Source organism: Chaetomium fimeti (assembly GCF_033439085.1).
Source record: "Chaetomium fimeti strain CBS 168.71 chromosome Unknown B0H64scaffold_7, whole genome shotgun sequence".
NCBI classification, from domain to species: domain Eukaryota; kingdom Fungi; phylum Ascomycota; class Sordariomycetes; order Sordariales; family Chaetomiaceae; genus Chaetomium; species Chaetomium fimeti.
The window spans coordinates 1,945,511-1,962,846 of NW_026944335.1; the positions used below are offsets into that span (position 1 = coordinate 1,945,511).

The following is a 17,336-nucleotide window of genomic DNA, read 5'->3' on the forward strand; positions in this document are numbered from 1 at the left end:
CGGGTTGTGGTGGGCGGTGTTGTTGCTGTTGCTGCCGGTGTCGGGCATGGAGTAGCGCTTGGTTTTGAAGGGGCTTGCGTTTGCGCTTACGCTATTGCGGGGTGAATTGTTCCCGACTATTGGGGGGAGGTCGGCGGGGCGGGGCGCGTCGGAGGTTGAGGAGCGGGTGGTCCAGGTGTTGCGCCTGCCGCGGCCGCGGTGGTAGGTCGGGAGGGCTGGGGATGGGGAGGTTGTGGACTCGGGGTTGGTGGGCGCGGTGGATGAAGCGGAGGAGTTGCTCTGGGACCAGCCTGGCCGGAGGCAAACCCAGAGGGCGGTGACCGAGATGAGGGTCTTAGTTGCGTCGTCTACTTGGTGGGTCGTGCGCTGTGACTCGGGGTCGGGCGATGGCGGGATGCAGATTGCCGAGTCGTTCTCGCCGTCGCTGGTGGAGGCTGTCGAAGAGAGTTTGGACGGGGAGTAGGGCGCTGCTGCCCGGACGAATGATGGAGGGGTCGTTACGGACTGAGAGCGGCCGACGCGAGTGATGGGTGGGTGCCGGGCGTGGGAGGGGGAAACGGAGATGTAGGTATCTTGGACGTCGAGAGTGGAGGGGGTTAGTGTCGCCATGACCGGATGGCGCCGCGTTAGGGGGTTAATGATGCTAAATGTGTATCGCGTCTGGGGTGCGAGGGATGAACTGGACGTGTCTGTGGTTGTTGGAGTACCAGCAACCGTGTTTCTGCGCGCCCACCGCACCGTCGTGCTCTTGCCATCGGCATCGGTGTGCACAAAGTCGAAAGACCCACTGGGAAGAGGTTTGGCCACCCAGACAGATCCGTCGTCCAGCACGATCTCGGCCTCCTCCGAGTGGCGTAGTGGGCTGTAAACTGCCAGCAGATTCCTTCCCTCCAAACTCTCCTCATTCTCCCCCTCCACGCCGTCAGAACTAGCCTCGCCATCGTCCCTCCGCACCAGCACAATGTCGTCGTATCCAAGATGGCGCTTGACACCAAAGATGCCGGGGAATCGCCCGGCCAACCGGGGCGCCACCACAGGCCCGGCGATCCGCGAAGCTGGGAATACCTCGAGCACCGGTTTTGACCTGCCCTCCGACGACACCTTTTGGAGTTGCAAGAGCAGCCTAGGTAGGAAAAGCTTCTGCACAACTTTCGTTTTCCCAATGATCCTCGGTGTGGGGTATCCCAGGTAGTACGTGGTACTCATGCGCCGGGCTCGGCGCGGCCGCCGGTAGCGCGCAGAGCGGGCAAGCAGGGCGCCGTCGATCGAGGGCGCCACATCGCTAAGTTCGGACTCGGAGATCGACTCGTCATGCGTCGAGGGGGTCGGCGGCGGGTCGTCCTGCGGGTCTCGAAAGCGGACAACAGGTGAGGGTTGGCGCGGAATGTAATCAGAGACCGGTCGTTGTCGAAGGGCAGGCGCCGGCGCACCGTCGGTGGAAGCGCGCGCGCGTTGTTTCGGTGGCGAGAAGGTAGAACGTAGCAGCGGCCCTCGAAGGTGGGCGGGGGATTGGATGTTGGAGGGAGGGCGGTTCGAGTATTCGTGGCCGTGGAGACTTGCTCCCGAATGGAGGAACATGGTAGTCGGAGGCTAGCGCCTGAGCCTTGCGAAGAAGAGGAAACAAATAAAGATAAGGTGTAGCCGGATGGGTGGTGAGATGCAAAGGACCGGCCTCGCTGGGGATCCTCGATCAATGGAATGGTCGCGTGAGCCTGGGCGAAGCTCCGGGCTCGTGTAACCGCCACTTGAAGCACCGCCTGCAACTGTATTACAACATTCAATGGCAATGGCGTAAGACGCTGTCGCAGTTGCAATACCCGGTGACTCCAGGAATTTCCATGGATTTATGAATTGCAAGTTGAGGAGTCGCAGTTGCGCGGGCGGACTCAATCCGGCGCCAATGGCGGGCGGACCCGACTTCAGCTCTCACTCAAACACAATGCGGCCCTGTCGCGGTTGAATTGGTAACCCTTCGGCCCGTCGGAAGGGAAGGTTTCGAAAATGTGACGTATACGATCTCCTCGAAGGAAAAAAAAGTGTCGAGAAACAAAGGAACTGTCGACTTGGAGCGGTATGTTGAACCGAGCGGTTAGGTAGGGGGGAAAGGAGGCGTTCCGAAAGGGATAATTGGTACTTTCCATATGATTACCTCTTTTCTCGGCTGACGCCAGTCCTAACTGGGTCGGCGCGGCGGGGGCGGTTGGTTTATGAACTCCGAGATGGATGGTGGGGATCTGTGGGTCGAGACCCTGAAAGCTGGGAAGGAGCAGCTGTGACCTCGCCTCGAGCTCGCCAAAATCAGGCGGGCAGCCCTCGGCCGATGTCACTGGTTTCCACTTTCCACTCTACCTAAAGTAGGTTCCCAATCCCGACAGCAAAGACGAACTGAAAAAAGCGATGGGCTACCGTGGCTACACAAGATCGGGTCGTCGGGAGATGGCAGCGTGGTACCTGGTAGTTAGCCTCGTTAGCATCGACTCAAACCAGCCAACCGAATGGGCACCCGGCTTCCTTCCGAGCACAACGGCGGCCGAGAAACGGGGCATATTCGGCCAAGTGATGGGCCGCTTTCCGAGGCCAGGAACGTTTCTGCAAGACGGGACTGTCGAAACCCTTTCCCCTGTTTTCGGGTTTCTGCCGTGCAAGGCAACAGCCGCACAAAGAGCTGGCGGGATGAGTTCGTCATTGATCTCTCCCTGTCCTCCCCAAAAAGGTGCCTGGTTTCGGCGACCGCGCGCTCCGGTATTTCCCTGCCCCGGCAAACTCGGAGGGCTCCAAATTTGTGCTCAATGTCAAGTTGACTAGTTATTCGCCGGGTCAAGAGTCGGGGGTTGTCGAACGACCGCTCCGTGCCATCCCGCCGCCAGCAGACGGGGTCTACGAAGTGGTGCTCTCGAATCCCGATGGTCGTGAACCATGGCCACCCATGCCTTGTAGAAAAAAGCCTAACTCTAATCCCGCAATATCGACAAGGCCGTGATGGTCAACTGTGCGACACAGGGTTAGGGACCTAGGGCTTCAAATCTAGTCAGATGTTGCGCTTCGCCGCTGCGACTCAGCGGCTGAGAGAGCCGTCTGCATGGAGTTCGGCAGTCCACGGTATGTATGTTGCATCGCGTGCCGCTTTTGCGCAGTTGTGCGTCATGAGAACCGGCAATCGGAATCCCCGTCCGTTGGAATTCCATGTTGGTTGCCGCGGTCGGCGAAGCAGCCCGAAAAGCGTCACTGGTGGGGGCCACAGGGGTCGCATCCACCCGCCGCCAAGCCCAAACCACCAAATCCAACCAACAACACCTGGCATGAAACATGAAACCATCTGAGAACAGGCACAGCAACAAACCACATGCCTCAGATTCAATTTTAGCATCAGCGGCCAATCATCCGTCCCGAAGGTTACAATGCGTTAAATCTCGACATCAGATGAACCAACTCTAAACAACCTAGCGACCAGACTCGCCCACCGCACACAATGCCTCAAAAACAACACCAGGCTCCCCAGCACCACGCCTATCCCTACCGCACGCTCGTCGCCTCCTTCGCAGCCTGGAAGCTGTTCCTCTTTGCCATCGTCCTCGGCAGCAGCCTTGTGGGTGACGCCTATGACACCTCGGCGGGGCTGTTGCTTCAGGGCCGGGCAAATGGCGACGCGACCGGGCGGCCGGCCGGTCTCGGGGCCACACTAATCGCCCGCCTGTCCAGCTGGGACGCCATCTATTATGTCACTGCCGCGCGCAGGGGGTACCTCTTTGAGCAGGAGTGGGCATTTGGGGCTGGCCTGCCCTTTGTCGTGAGGGTGCTGCTTCGAGGTTAGTTGCCCAGTCAGTCAGTCAATCAGTCATGAGTAATGGCGGGAGGCTGATTGCCTCATCACGCGCCTTTTTTCTCCATTACCCATCCCATTGGGAGATCTATGCCCGGGCTTTCCGGGACTTCCTCATCCCCGAGGCCAGTTACTGATCGTCACCCAGGACTGGAGCAAATCGGCATCGTCGGGGCCCGCGCGGCCGACGAAGGGCCCGTCGCCGAAGCCCTGGCCGGCATTCTCGTCGCCAACACGGCCCACCTACTCTCAGCCCTGGTGCTGTACCGCCTGGGCCAGGTGGTCTGGCGCGACCAAACGCTATCTTTAGTCGCCGCCCTTCTGCACGTCCTCTCCCCGGCCGGCCTGTTTCTGTCCGGCCCCTACTCGGAGAGCTCCTTCGCGCTGCTCTCCTTCTCGGGGTACCTCCTCTTCGCGCTCGGCTGCCGTGCCGAGCACAGCCCGACACGTCGCGACCTCTGCACCGTCGCAGCCGGCGTGCTCTTCGGCGTCGCCACGGCCTTCCGTAGCAACGGCATCCTCAACGGCGCACCCTTCGCCTGGGAGGTGCTGCGGCATTTGCCAGCGCTCGCCCGCCAACCCACCGACACGCTGCGTCGGCTGGTCGCGCTTGGCGTGGGTGGAGTTGCTGTGGCGGCGGGCTCGCTGGGCCCGCAGACCGCGGCGTATCTCCAATTCTGTGCTTCCTCCGGCGCATCCGGCGCGGGCCTACCTAGGCCGTGGTGCCAGGGATACCTGCCGAGCATTTTCACCTTTGTGCAGCGGCACTATTGGTAAGGCAACCCGTAATATCCCGCACGCCGAATCAGCTGCTGATCAGACTCCTTAGGAACGTTGGCTTCCTCCGCTACTGGACGCTGCCCAACCTCCCGCTATTCCTGCTTGCTGCTCCGATGCTTGTGATTCTGGTCAAGTCCGGAGTGGATCCGCTCAGCGGTCGGCTTCTTCCCGGCGCTGCCAAGCCCGCTGAGTCGGGACGACTGTCAGCCCTCATCCAGTCCACCGCCGCCGCCCAAGTGCTGCTAGCCGTGCTCGCCCTGACGACCTACCACGTCCAGATCATCACCAGGATCTCTTCCGGGTATCCGTTATGGCACTGGTGGCTCGCCGGGCTTCTCTTCCGCGGGGACAAAACGGGCAGCCGCATCCTCATGTTCATGGTTATCTACGCTTCGATTCAGGGTGCGCTGTTCGCGTCGTTTCTTCCGCCAGCATAGAAGTGTCATATTACCCATTAATCCTAATCTAATCCCGAACTGAACCCATGACTCTGATTGCGTCGCTATCCGAGCAATGCAGTGCGCTTACTCGAGAGGGAGAAAAGAACAAGAAACCCCAACCATCACCCTCCCCTACCTACTGACCTAAACCACCGCATGCCTGTTCACAATCCACCCCGTCCTGAGCATCCACATCCACGCCAGCATCGGCGACAGCAACAAGCCCAACACCCCGCCATAGACCGCCTTAAACACCATCCCATCCCACCTGCCCAAAAACACCCAATCCCCCTCATACCTCGTCCCAACCCCCACACAGATCCCAATCGTCGGCCCAATCATGACCACATACGCCGGCACAGCAACCAACAACCCCCTCCCCACCGCCCCAAGCCAAAACCCCACCCACCTGCCCACAGAACCAGAACCAGAACCAGAACCAGACCCCGAACCCAAACACCCCCCAAACATCCCACCACCTCCGCGCACCGCATTATACCGATCCAGCATGAAAAACCACCGCACCACCCCACCACGCGGCTCCCGCCATCGCTTCCCCGGGGGCGCGTGCGGCGCCACCTCGCCCCGCGACAGCGACATGTTGACCAGCGCGGCCAGGCACAGCCAGGTGACGACGGATTGGATGGCCGTCGTGAAGGCGGCGTCGAGGGTGAGCGAGACGGGCGGGGTGAAGAGGAAGGGGGGGATGGAGCCCTGCGGGGGAGGGCCCGGGGGCGGGCGCGGGGTGGCGTATATGCCTGGTTCGGGGGGGCAAAGGGGGGAGGGGGTTAGTTGGTGGGTTGTGGGGTTGTGAGTTGGGGGGAGGGGGTATAAGGGGGAAGGAGATATAAATAAAGGGGGGGGGGGGGTGAGGGGGGTTGAGTTGGGGGGAGAAGCTGAAGGGGTGTGCTTACCGTAGCCCGCGGCTAGGTTGAGGGCGCCTGCGATGATCATGGAGGGGAGGGCCTGGCGGACGAGCAGGTAGGCTAGCTGGGCGCATGTCAGCCGGTCTGTGGGGGTCAGCACGCGCGCGTCGTAGCCGCGGTTTTCGATGGGCGCGCCGTGTGGGGGCGACGGCAGAGGCAAGGTGGTGGGCATCTCGTGGACTGTGCTGGTGGTGAGTATCGGGCGGAGACCTCTAGTGCTGCTCTCCGGGTCGGTCGTGTCGAAAGGCGATACGCCTAGGGCGCAGATAACCGGGTTGGCTTCGATCCACCACCACATCTTGACGTTGGTATGGCTGGAAAGTGGAAATTGGAAATGGGAGTAATGGGGGGGCCGATTCCTGGGATTTGAGCAGGCACCGAAGAGGGGTTTGGATGTGGGTGTCAAGGTTGGACACGAGAACTCTTGGGTTGTACCTTGGGGAACCCGGGCGGATGGGGGGGAGAGCGGTAGCACCTTCGTGTTCGTAGCAAATGGGGTCATCACCACCTAATTGAGCTTCTTGGTGGCAGCAGGAACAGACTACGGACACGAGTTGCCGCTGCTGCGTCTATGAATTCGAACCATCGTCACTGCACTGCGCGGCGAGTTAAAATATAGTCCGATAGGTATACTCGTCGGCTACGGGCCCGATCATGACCACTACGTTGGGAGTCACCAGTATACAATCGCTGCACAGATAGGTGTCGGACGTAACGCAAGTGTATTGTTGAAGCCCGTCTTGCGTTACCAAGTTGCCGCCCTCGGTCTGTGAGACACAGATGTGGTGCGGCAAGTCTTTTCGGGCATGTGGATGAGGGAACGCAGATACCTAGGTAGTGAGTGAGAGGGACAACACATGCGCCACGGCTCGGAAGAATGCATTTACCGCAATATACTAAGGATGCATCTACTATTTACATGACAACCACGCATCACGCTCCTACATACAGCCCCCCTCCCCTCCCACCACACCTCCCCCCTGCAAACTAATACCCATCCCGCCTCTTCGAATAATACCCCTCCGACCACGCCGCATAGTCACCCCCACCACCACCACCACCACCACCACCACCACCCTCACCCCAACCAGACCCCTCCGCCAGCGCGATCTCCTCCATCTCCCCGAGCAGCCTGGGCCCGCACTCCCCATCGATCTCCTGCCCGTCCTTGCCGACCAGCACGGGCCGGTACTCGTTGCAGGCATTCTTCAGGTGGCCGATGCGGAAGAAGTGGACGGCCGTCTTGCTGAGCCACTGCACCCGGAACGGGTGGCTCGTGTCCCAGTGCAGGCCCTTGACAAACGACGGGCGCGGGGTGTCCGGCGACGGGGCGGATGCCATGCGTGCCTGGGAGGGGGGGGGAAGGTTAGGAGGGGACTGGATGGGGAGTGGAGATGGTAGGGGGTGGGATTGGGCTTGCTTACGTAGCCCTGGAACGCTTTGCTCTGGTTGATGGAGAAGAACAGGATGACGTTTTTGCACTTGGCGAAGGCTTCGGCGAGGATCTCGCCGTTTTGGATTTGTGTCGTCCAGAGGTTCTGTGCCGTGGTCAGTGGTCAGGCATGTGGTCCGGTTGAGGCTACATTCTGTCCCTGTCCCTCCCCCTTTTCTGTACGAACAAGAACAGAGCCAATTGGAGGGTGGTGACAAGAGGGGAGCAATGCGTGCACACGTACCTCTTCCATGCATATCCTCACATTCTCATGGTTGAACGACTTGACGATAAAGAAACGCGATTCTGGTCCATGATTAAATTAGCACAGGGGAAGAGGCATCAACAAAGGTAGCAAAACACCAGGCTCAACGCAGTTCCAAGGCCCCAAAAGCTAGTATCTAAAACTGGACAAGATCTAAAGAGAGTGGTGGCAAAACGAAAAGGACTGACCACCCTTAGCGCCTAAATCAACACGAGTCGGGTATCTTGAACGGCTCTCTGAATGGTGATGATGACGACGATTGTCGTCCTTGTGGCTATCGTGTCGGTGACGACTATCGTAGTCGTCCTCGTCTCGGTATCGACGCCGAGGAGGCGGGCTCTGATATGAGCGGTCGTCGAGCCGAGACCGCGAGTCGCGGCGGAGGTCCCGCGCATCCCGCCGGTCGTCCTCCCTGTGCCTGTCGTCCGGCCTGGGCCTCTCATCGATCTCCTTTATGGACCCTTCGAGCCGCGGTGTCTTCTCTTGGCGGCCCCGGGACTCATCTTCTTCACGTGCTCGCTTGGTACCGTTAGCGCCCGGTGCCTCTTTGGTCTCGCGAGTGCTAATGCTGCTGGTAGGCACTGGGGTAACCGGGGTTGGCAGACTAGTAGTCTCTCCATCCGACGCCGCGCTAGATACCGCGCTTGTGAACCGTGCGACGGTCGATCGCTGGAGATCGAGCTCCTCTTCTCTCATGAGTTGCCGCTCCTCCTCCTCGAGCCTTAGTCTCTCGGCCGCGAGTGCCTTTGCTCTCCGAAACCGGTCGAGCTTTCTAGTCCGAGTCTCCACATCGTAGTAGTCACTCATTTCAAGGAAGTCTTTGAGATCGGGGACCTGGTCCAGTAGGCGGGAAAAGCCATCGTCAGATGAGACTGCTCCAGAGCGGTCCGTATGCATGTCTTTGGCGGCGGCCCGAGCAGCCCTAGCGACTGTGGTCGGCGTTACCTGGGGGCTCTCCGGCTCTATAGCAGGCGGGGCCACCTCAGGGGAGTGCCTTGGCTTGGGATATTTCCTACTGTCAGCTCGACTACGGGTTGGTGGTTTCGTAAAGGTTGGGGCATGCCGTTCGTGGGCCGTTTCCTGATGGTTGTTGACGCTGAGTGTTTTGGGCACCTGGGAGATGTCTCGGTCGAGTGCAGTCTTTGCTACTGCTTTGTTGTCGTTCTTGGTATCCTCGCGGCCTGCCACCTTGCATGCGGTTCCCATGGCTGGCGCCCTCGGCGCCGGAGGTACCATCGAGCCAACATTCTTCCGAGTAGTCTCGCCTTTCTCAACAGGGTTCTCGGTGGAAACCGTGGGCGCTCGGTCCGGTTGTTTGGATGGTTGCTGAGGGGACGTTTGGGTGGACTGTTTCGTCGACGATTCTGCTACTGGGCGAGTCGCTTGTTGGGTTGACTGTTTGCTTTGCGATTTCACGGTCTCCGACCCCGGAATAGAGATCCTCGGAACAAGTTTAGTCGGCACAGTATAGGTCTCGGAAGTCGGCGCAGTCGGCGCAGTTCGTGCCGTTGGAGCAATTGGTGCAGTCGGTGCAGTTGGTGCCGTGCCAACTTGCGCAGCGGGCATCTTTTGCAAATTATCGCTCGGGGGATTACTGCTGCTCACCTCCGGTGGCTCTATGGCAGCAGATCCCGAGATGGACGAAATAAGGGCCGCGATATCATTTTCATCGGCCAGAATCGAATGCGGTGTGGGCGGCTTGGGAGCCTCCCGAGGGGTAGCATCCGGAAGCTTCATCCCCTCTGACACTGATGGGCCTGGAGAGGGAGCCTTGGGTACAGTTCCGGTTGTTACATTCGGAGTTGTGTTGGCGTCATCGGTCTTGAGCTGTGCCACCTTCGCACGGCCCTGGCCGCGGCTTTTGAGAAGTTTCTCCTTGAGCTCGGCGGCGCGAACATCTAACCCCATCGTGGGAGGCTGAGATCCCACCATGGCAAGCGTACCGACTAGAGTAGGCGACTGGAGTGAAGTTAGTTGCTCAACCCTCCGGAGTAGGCGGGAAATGAATCCTCAGATTGCGTTGATGTTTGGAGAAGATGCTAAGTTCGCAGGCGGATAGGTTTGAAGGAAATCCTGAGTTCGTAGGCGCTGATATTTGAGAGAGAGTCCGAGTTCGCATAGGTACCGCGGATGAAGCTGTACAAACAGGTATGGTACCTATCCAGCGCTTTCTTTACGATTGTTGTTTTCGTGTTGTTGTTCTTGATGCTGTTGATGTCGCTGTTCTTGTTGCTCCTCTTGCTCTTGTTTTGTTTTTTTTTGGTGTTGTTTTGTTGCCGTGCTTGGAATGCAAACTCCTCTGAGGGAGATTCTCGCCGCCACCTTTATAGCTAGGGACGATAACCTAAACTGCGGGTTCCCGGCAACTCGATTTTCGGATGAGAAGTTTATGTTCAGCGAATTTGGACACTGCAAATGAGTGTGAGCCCCTCCACTTGCATCTCAGATGCGACACTCTTTTGTTCCACATCCACGAACCGGTTTATCGTAAGAATATTGGCCCCTTTACCTCTTTGTTGCACAGATCTTCTTACTGTAAAAATAATAGACCATCCCCCAGTAACGCCGCACAGAGCGCAACGCAAAGATCAACCGTCGTTGTCGCGCCAAACCCTGGCGGAGCGTCACCAGTGAAGATGGCGACACAGATGCTCTGCACTCAGATTTGAGAAACCAGACTGTTTCATCTGAATTCGCCACTTGGTTCCAACGAAGACGGCAGTGACGACTCAACACATCAAATCAACAGCACGCTAAACACACGGGAAGTCGCGATGAAGTCGCGATGAAGTTGGATTTTCAGATGTGGAGCTAGCGCTGATTGGTCATCCAAGCTGGAACCCGGAAGGGCCCCTGCAGTGCCCTGGCAGCTCCCACTTCGACGGTTCAGGGTGTGGGTCCTACACCACCAAGCAGTCGAGTCAAACACGTTTTCGGCAGAACCCTCAGATTCTCGCGCTTCAACAACAAGCCTTGGCTGTCCACGACACAGTCATCTGTGAATAAGTCCCGTCTGCTTCGACCGACAAAGCCCGAATCATGCATAGCCTGCACCGCATGTCCAAGTCCCAAATTAAGTCACTTCAACCATCCAACCTTTTAGGTAGCCATGCCTCCTTCATCGCCATCGCCATCGTCATTTGGCATGAATCTCGTGGGCTGAGCGCCTGAATAAATTAATGATGCTCTTATGCGTGGAGCTTCTCAAGCATTGCCGTTTGGTGCTGCGACTCTGCAGTGACGAGCCGCATCGGAATCCATCTTGGGCGGCATTGTCCAGGATGTTGCGAACCTGGTAGCGAAAAGCGCAACACCAGATCTGGGCTTTGGCCCTTTGGGGTGGGAAGCGGCAAACAACACGCGTGTGGGCGGCCGCGCGCTTCGATGTTTCACCCAGATTGAATCCGGCGCCACCAAAAACACCAAGACTCGATTCGGTTTTAACCCGGCCGCAGACGATAAAACCATCCACTCGGTGCCCTTTTGGCCGAACCCGAGTACCAGGTCAGGTCAGGCCCGTCAGGGACACTGCAGGTTTAATAACCGCACGGTTTCAACCGAACTGCTGTCTCAGGTCATGCTGGTGGACCTGCTCGGCCCGCTCTCGATCTCTACCCAGATCCAATTCGTCTCCGAGCTTCGCTGGTGTTCGGCCAAGGCTGAGACTCCTCGTGGGCGACCGGACCAGAACACCAACAAATCCCTGTTGCCATGCAATGGAAGCGCTTCCGGAATGTGGCGTGGGTGGGTCGAAGACGCAAGCGCCCGCCCTGAAGATTTGGGGGGCGCTCTGTGGAGCTCCACGACACAAGCGAGTCTGTGTTCCTGCATAAGCTCCCCCCTTTCTCCCCCTGCGCAACCCCTGAGGATCCGCCATCCCGCATCAACGCAGCCGCACCACCACCAGGGTCCCCGCTCTCGACCCATCACCAACCTCACCATGTTTCATGCTTTCTGCACATGGGATGCCACATCTTGCTGGCCGATGGGCCTGTGCCCGCCTTCTGCCGCTGGCCAGCTCATGCGGAGGCCATGGCACCCATGGCTCGCATCCCTCAGACCACTTGGCGGCACCATGAGATCACCTTGGCGTCCCATCTTCTCCCTAGCCTCTCCATCACATCCACCACCGTGATCCTGGTTTCTGTTTATTCTCGGGTCCCTCGGGCTACCTCAACGGTCACTTGGGCTCCCCCTCAGCCCAGAGATCGACCGGGATGGTCCCCCAGGGTGTGAATCCGTTTGTCCCCCCTCCCTTGACGCCGCCGCCACCACGCAATGTCTGCTTCTCCATTTGCAATGTCGGTAGCTTGCGTGCCCTGGGCCTCCCCCTCTGCCTAGCATTATCATGACCCCCGCGCTCCAAGAACCGAGTGCGTGGTCCACCTCGGCTGCATCGCTAATTTTACTGAAACGCAACGACTCCCTCCCGGCCAGCCAAGATACCCTATCTTCATCACCGCCAGTGCACGTTCTCTCGCCCGGCCGGTGGATGACGGTGGATGACGGGCTTTGACGCCCAAGTGGGCAGAATCGCCGTTCAGGGGAGCCACGAGGGTGCACTTCCTTCTGAGCCCTCATGGGATATAAGAAGCGGTTCAAGCCCCTCGATAGACTGACTTCTGTTCTCACCAGGCGCAAGCGACCTTCGAGCAAAGTCATTCCATTCATTCTTATTTCCATACATTCACTTCATTGATTGAAGATTCAACTTCATTTTCCTGTCCTTTACGACTCAACCCATTCTTTCCGCTAGACGGTACCACTGAGCTTTCGACTCTACACAGCTTCATTCCCACATCACCACGAACCAGCTTCGAAGATGCCTTCTTACACCTCCAAGACTCTCCTTTCCGCCCTCGCGGGTGCGGTGTCCGTTGCCGCCCACGGCCATGTCAAGAACATCGTCGTCAACGGCGTCTCGTACGAGGGCTTCGACCCTACCAGCTTCCCCTACAACCCGAACCCGCCAACGGTTGTTGGCTGGACCGCCGGCAACTCGGACAACGGTTTTGTCGCCCCCGATGCCTTCGCCAACGGCGACATCATCTGCCACAAGTCCGCTACCAACGCTGGTGGCCACGCCGTTGTTGCCGCCGGCGACTCCATCTTCATCCAGTGGGACACCTGGCCCGAGTCCCACCACGGTCCCGTCATCGACTACCTCGCCAGCTGCGGTGACGCCGGCTGCGAGACCGTCGACAAGACCAGCCTCGAGTTCTTCAAGGTCGCCGAGGCCGGCCTGATTGACGGCACCAACGCCCCCGGCTTCTGGGCTTCTGACCAGCTGATTGCCAACAACAACTCCTGGATGGTCCAGATCCCGGCCGGCATCGCCCCCGGCAACTACGTCCTCCGCCACGAGATCATCGCCCTGCACAGCGGCGGCCAGGCCAACGGCGCCCAGAACTACCCGCAGTGCTTCAACCTGCAGGTGACCGGCTCCGGCACCGACAAGCCCTCGGGCGTCGTCGGCACCTCGCTGTACACCGCTGACGAGCCCGGCATCCTCGCCAACATCTACACCTCGCCCGTGCAGTACGAGATCCCCGGCCCCGCCCTCATCGCCGGCGCCTCGCCCATCGAGCAGTCCTCCTCGGCCATCACCGGCTCCGCCACCGCCGAGACGGGCTCCGCCACCGCTCCCCCCGCCGGCGACGCTACTCCCCCGCCTGCTGCCACCACCACCGCCGCCGGCTCCGACTCCGGTGCCACCGACGCCCCCTCTACTCCCGAGCCCACCCCCTCCACCACCACCTCGGCCGGCGGCAACGCCCCGAGCCCCACCCGCTGCCCTGGCCTGGCCAAGAGGCGCCGCCACGCCCGCGATGTCCGCGCCAAGAAGAACTAAGTTGGTGCGCTGGTAGACGTCCTTTACAACACGGCTTTCGTGTTTTTGGGGGCTCTAGGCTTCCCGCTGCTGCGGAAACCAGGCTTTTGCGGCTGTTGACAGCTTCGCGGTTATTGTTTTTGTCGCTAGGATGTTGACGGCTGGTGTGTGTGTTTCACTTCATTGTTGTATATATGGCTTTGCTCCTTTTTTTGTGTGTATGATATTTCTCCCGGGTGGGAGGCGAAAGGGGTTGTTAGGTGATCCAATTGATCCAGCTTGATGCGGCCGTTTGGTCTGCGAGAGAACTGCTACTTGGGCTTTGATATCCGATGTGACTTGTGTATCCGAACTGTACCAATGCCCGTGTTTAATTCGCCAACTTCGTTAGCTCTACGACGCCCTGGCCACATTGTTTACATTCAAACAGACGGTGAATTCCCGAATGGCGAGGTATCGCGGAAACGGCTGGTTGTAGAATGTGTCCACTGAGTCCGACCGCCCAGCAATAGCACCGCTCGATTCGATTCCTGGAGCCAACAGCGAGTGACCGGCCTCTCAGTCTCTCGACCCTACCATCATCGCCATGGCCTTCTTCCTCCGGGTCGAGTGATACCCTTGGTTTTTTGACCAAGCCTAGGCGAACTACCGACGTACAAATAAGGACATGTGATGGGGAATAAAGAGAGGGTGGAGGGGGTGAAGGCGGTTACGGAAGTGTAAGCATGTTGGTTAATGAGGGAGATTCTGTGGAGCGGGCGGTTTAGTATTCGGGGCTTGATCTGGGGGGCCAAGGGGGGATGTAAACAATCCCCCATTATTCTTTCAATCTCGAGTTGCGTGTTGCTTACTTTACACATTATCTCATATACTCACCTTAAATACCCCGATTTGAAAAAGTAGAGGTAATATTCCACCACTTTATAGACAGATCAATAATTAATTATATACAAGGTTTAAACCCTAAACTTTGACCATTTGCAACTAATAGCTTTCCTTCGATGCAATAGAAAGGAATGATACGTCCCTAGAAAGTGGCCTACTTAGAATATCGTTCACCTTGCTGTCTTCCCCCTCCCCCCCCCTTTTAAGCAATGTTGGCATGACCTACATAAATTAGGAGTGATGGAGCTAGCTAGGCTTGGCTGTCCTCATGTGTGTACCACCTTCCAAGCCGGGCTCTGCTCATTGATCATGACTGTATTCCTGTTTAGTGCTGTTTTACCTAATCCCTCACCTCCGCGCCGGACCACTGAGATACACAGACAGGGCGGCGTCGAGGGAAAACAATATATAACCATGAAGCAACCGACAATCGGAAGCCCACAATCACCACCGATTATAGTGCTCCTCCGTCTCCGCCCCCTGCCTATTCTTCTCCACATCCATCAGCTCCACCACGTCAGAGTCGTCGCCGCGGGGGAAGTAGGAGACGGTGTGGGTGACGCTCTTCTGGATGGCGTTGGAGGGGAACGGCGAGCGGCCGCCCGTGCCGCCGACCTGGTAGCTGCCGTCCTTGCCGTTGTTGTCGGAGCGGTTGGTGCTGCCGAAGACGGTCGGCATCACGTGCCGGAGGAAGGACAGCATCGCAGGCATGCAGCAGCACATGATGGAGATGTTGCACTCGATGACGCTGTACGTGGCTACGTTGACGTTGTTGACTGTGTTGGGGAGGATCCACGGTTAGTCTAATTCATTCTAGACCCGGCCCATGGTCAACAGGATGTTGGTGACGGAGACTTACACGTGGGGTTGGTCGAGGTGGAATAGGTGATGAGACCGGAGAAGCGGACAATGCTGATGATGGTGATACTGTTTCCCCTTTAGTGTGAGGGTCTGTGTTTGAAAACTGTCGTTTGTGACAATCAGACATAGACTTACACAAGGCCGACGCTGAACATCATGATCAGATATACTTTCTTTCTTCTCCCGAGTTGGAGGTTCAGCAGCTGCGGAATCGGCAATGCCAAAATCCAGACATCGGTGATAATATTGATAGCCTTGAGTAGAGACTTAGTAATGGTATTCTTGGAATCAATATGAGTGGCGTTTTGGGAAGCACCCCTTACCGCATGGGCCCACCAGAAGGCATTGTTATTAAAGCACACAGCCTCCGCCGTCCCAGTCCAAGCGATCCAGGCGGCTTCAACAGGGACGCAGGCGAGAATCGCCGCAATGGTTGTTGATACAATGAACAGCACGCAGTGAGCGATTGTGCCCCAGCAGACCAGCTGAAATCCTCGCGCGGGGAATACACGCATGAAGAAGCACACGACGGTGATCTTGGTCAACATGATGGCAGGGGCGTAGAATACTTGAGTAATCCACGTATACTGGATAGAGCAAGGTCAGTATCGGCTGGTAGGTACGTGTACTTGGTGTTAATCCGTCCATGGACAGGAACTGACCTTGACGACCTCCGTGATTTCTTCTGGTGCAAGCGTCCAGATGTCTTTACCCATCCCATGGGCCATCACTAGGTTGATCTGTTAGCAGAGGATCGTAATATGGGACAGCATGTGGGGGCGGACAAACGTGAAATTAGACTTACTAAAGAATTCGCCCACGTCCATGGGAATGGAAGAGACCTTGACAGCCAAAGGTGTTAGCTGGGAGCCTTCCCTCACAACGTATTAACACACGACAGTGCCTGTGTGTGCTCGTGCCACTCACCATGGCGAGGATCGCCCAGACATCGGCCCAGTGGAACTCTTTCTTCCGAAACCCGGACTCGTAAACCCTCAGGATGACGAAGACGAGCGCCATGCCGCCAGTGATGGCTGTTGCTATGGGCGCGACGAGACTCCTGTCACGGACGGGCTCTTTACAGAGCGTAGCCGTTGCATTCTTTGCAGCTGTTGCCAGCGGGCGAAGGTCAGCATCTGAAACAAGAAACTTGAAAAAGAAAAGAACAGGGGTGGTGATGGGGCCCAACAGAGCGACGCCCCCTCAATTCAAGTGCGCATGTGGAGTTTCTTCACTTACCAAGAGCTTCAAACAGAGTACAAGCCTCAAGGGTGCAGGTCCCGACGTTATCCATCAACGTCAGGTCTGCGCATACGCAGTCCATGTTCGTTGGGTCACACTTGGACTCCGGGAGATACTTCACCAGACAGTCGCTCTGTTATGGGCCAGAGTCAGTTCAACTCGTTCGATTTCGGACCGGGGTCACACAGATGGTTTCTGGACGTACCGCGCATGTTGGCATCTCCTGGGCCCAAGAGCGGACAGCCAAGCCCGCGATGGCTAACGCCGCGGCCCATATTGTTGACCTCATGATTCAAGGTTGGGGAGTTGGCCGTGCTTCCGCCTTGTGGGAGCCTGAGTGACGGGACAACACATCAACCATTGCAAGACGGCCTTGGGGCTTATTTAGCATTTGCACGAATCCCAATCCCTCGCTGTGCTATTCCACTAATGAAGCTTGCCACTCCTTCGGAGCCCGAGGGCGAGGATCAAGAGCAAAAGAAAGAGACCGCCAAGAATAAAACCCCAGTCGAAACCATTGACGTGGGAGGATGATGATCACCGCACCAATTTTCATCTTGTTATGTACAACGGAATTTGTAATAGGCTGCGGGTATCAAAAGAGTAATGGGAAGATTCTTCCCACGACCAACTAACTCGACCCGTTCAGTTCCCGCAACAGAAGCAAAGTCATTGCATGACCAGCTAGATAAGACAAGACTCTCTTGTCCTCTGATTCGTGCACACACGAAACTCTGGCGGAGGCGGGCGAGAGGACCAACACTCGACGGAACCGAGTGGACGGCTCAGACGGTTGGGGGAGGTGGACATGGTTCCGCCACAGGGGACCATTCAAGGAGATCTGTGGAGAGGACC

The 17,336-nt window shown here is 57.8% G+C and overlaps 6 protein-coding genes across 6 annotated transcripts; 2 read left to right on the forward strand and 4 right to left on the reverse strand.

Annotated features, from left to right (window-relative positions):
- Positions 1–91: 91 nt before the first annotated feature.
- Positions 92–1,578, reverse strand: B0H64DRAFT_419875 (uncharacterized protein; the record flags this gene model as incomplete). Its single annotated transcript, XM_062805414.1, has 3 exons — positions 92–184; positions 307–1,089; positions 1,147–1,578. 3 exons carry the CDS (start codon positions 1,576–1,578, stop codon positions 92–94), a joined length of 1,308 nt encoding a protein of 435 aa, XP_062656180.1.
- Positions 1,579–3,266: 1,688 nt separating this feature from the next.
- On the forward strand, positions 3,267–5,088 carry B0H64DRAFT_407328 (GPI mannosyltransferase 2). The gene is made up of 3 exons (XM_062804564.1): positions 3,267–3,806; positions 3,969–4,593; positions 4,650–5,088. Exons 1-3 carry the CDS (start codon positions 3,470–3,472, stop codon positions 5,035–5,037), a joined length of 1,350 nt encoding a protein of 449 aa, XP_062656181.1. The 5' UTR covers positions 3,267–3,469; the 3' UTR covers positions 5,038–5,088.
- Positions 5,089–5,184: 96 nt separating this feature from the next.
- On the reverse strand, positions 5,185–6,264 carry B0H64DRAFT_377169 (uncharacterized protein; the record flags this gene model as incomplete). Its single annotated transcript, XM_062802518.1, has 3 exons — positions 5,185–5,308; positions 5,450–5,798; positions 5,955–6,264. 3 exons carry the CDS (start codon positions 6,262–6,264, stop codon positions 5,185–5,187), a joined length of 783 nt encoding a protein of 260 aa, XP_062656182.1.
- A 689-nt stretch (positions 6,265–6,953) lies between these two features.
- On the reverse strand, positions 6,954–9,571 carry B0H64DRAFT_468011 (YT521-B-like domain-containing protein; the record flags this gene model as incomplete). Its single annotated transcript, XM_062807733.1, has 5 exons — positions 6,954–7,313; positions 7,391–7,504; positions 7,643–7,704; positions 7,852–8,989; positions 9,269–9,571. The coding sequence occupies 5 exons, from the start codon at positions 9,569–9,571 to the stop codon at positions 6,954–6,956; spliced, it is 1,977 nt and encodes a 658-aa protein (XP_062656183.1).
- Positions 9,572–12,485: 2,914 nt separating this feature from the next.
- Positions 12,486–13,514, forward strand: B0H64DRAFT_419876 (glycosyl hydrolase family 61-domain-containing protein; the record flags this gene model as incomplete). The annotated part of the gene is made up of 2 exons (XM_062805415.1): positions 12,486–13,097; positions 13,254–13,514. The coding sequence occupies 2 exons, from the start codon at positions 12,486–12,488 to the stop codon at positions 13,512–13,514; spliced, it is 873 nt and encodes a 290-aa protein (XP_062656184.1).
- A 951-nt stretch (positions 13,515–14,465) lies between these two features.
- Positions 14,466–16,928, reverse strand: B0H64DRAFT_234029 (uncharacterized protein). Its single transcript, XM_062799768.1, has 9 exons — positions 16,687–16,928; positions 16,479–16,614; positions 16,167–16,348; positions 16,045–16,081; positions 15,902–15,969; positions 15,563–15,826; positions 15,375–15,493; positions 15,238–15,305; positions 14,466–15,154 (listed from the first exon to the last, which is right to left on the reverse strand). Exons 1-9 carry the CDS (start codon positions 16,768–16,770, stop codon positions 14,823–14,825), a joined length of 1,290 nt encoding a protein of 429 aa, XP_062656185.1. The 5' UTR covers positions 16,771–16,928; the 3' UTR covers positions 14,466–14,822.
- Between the last annotated feature and the right edge of the window lie 408 nt (positions 16,929–17,336).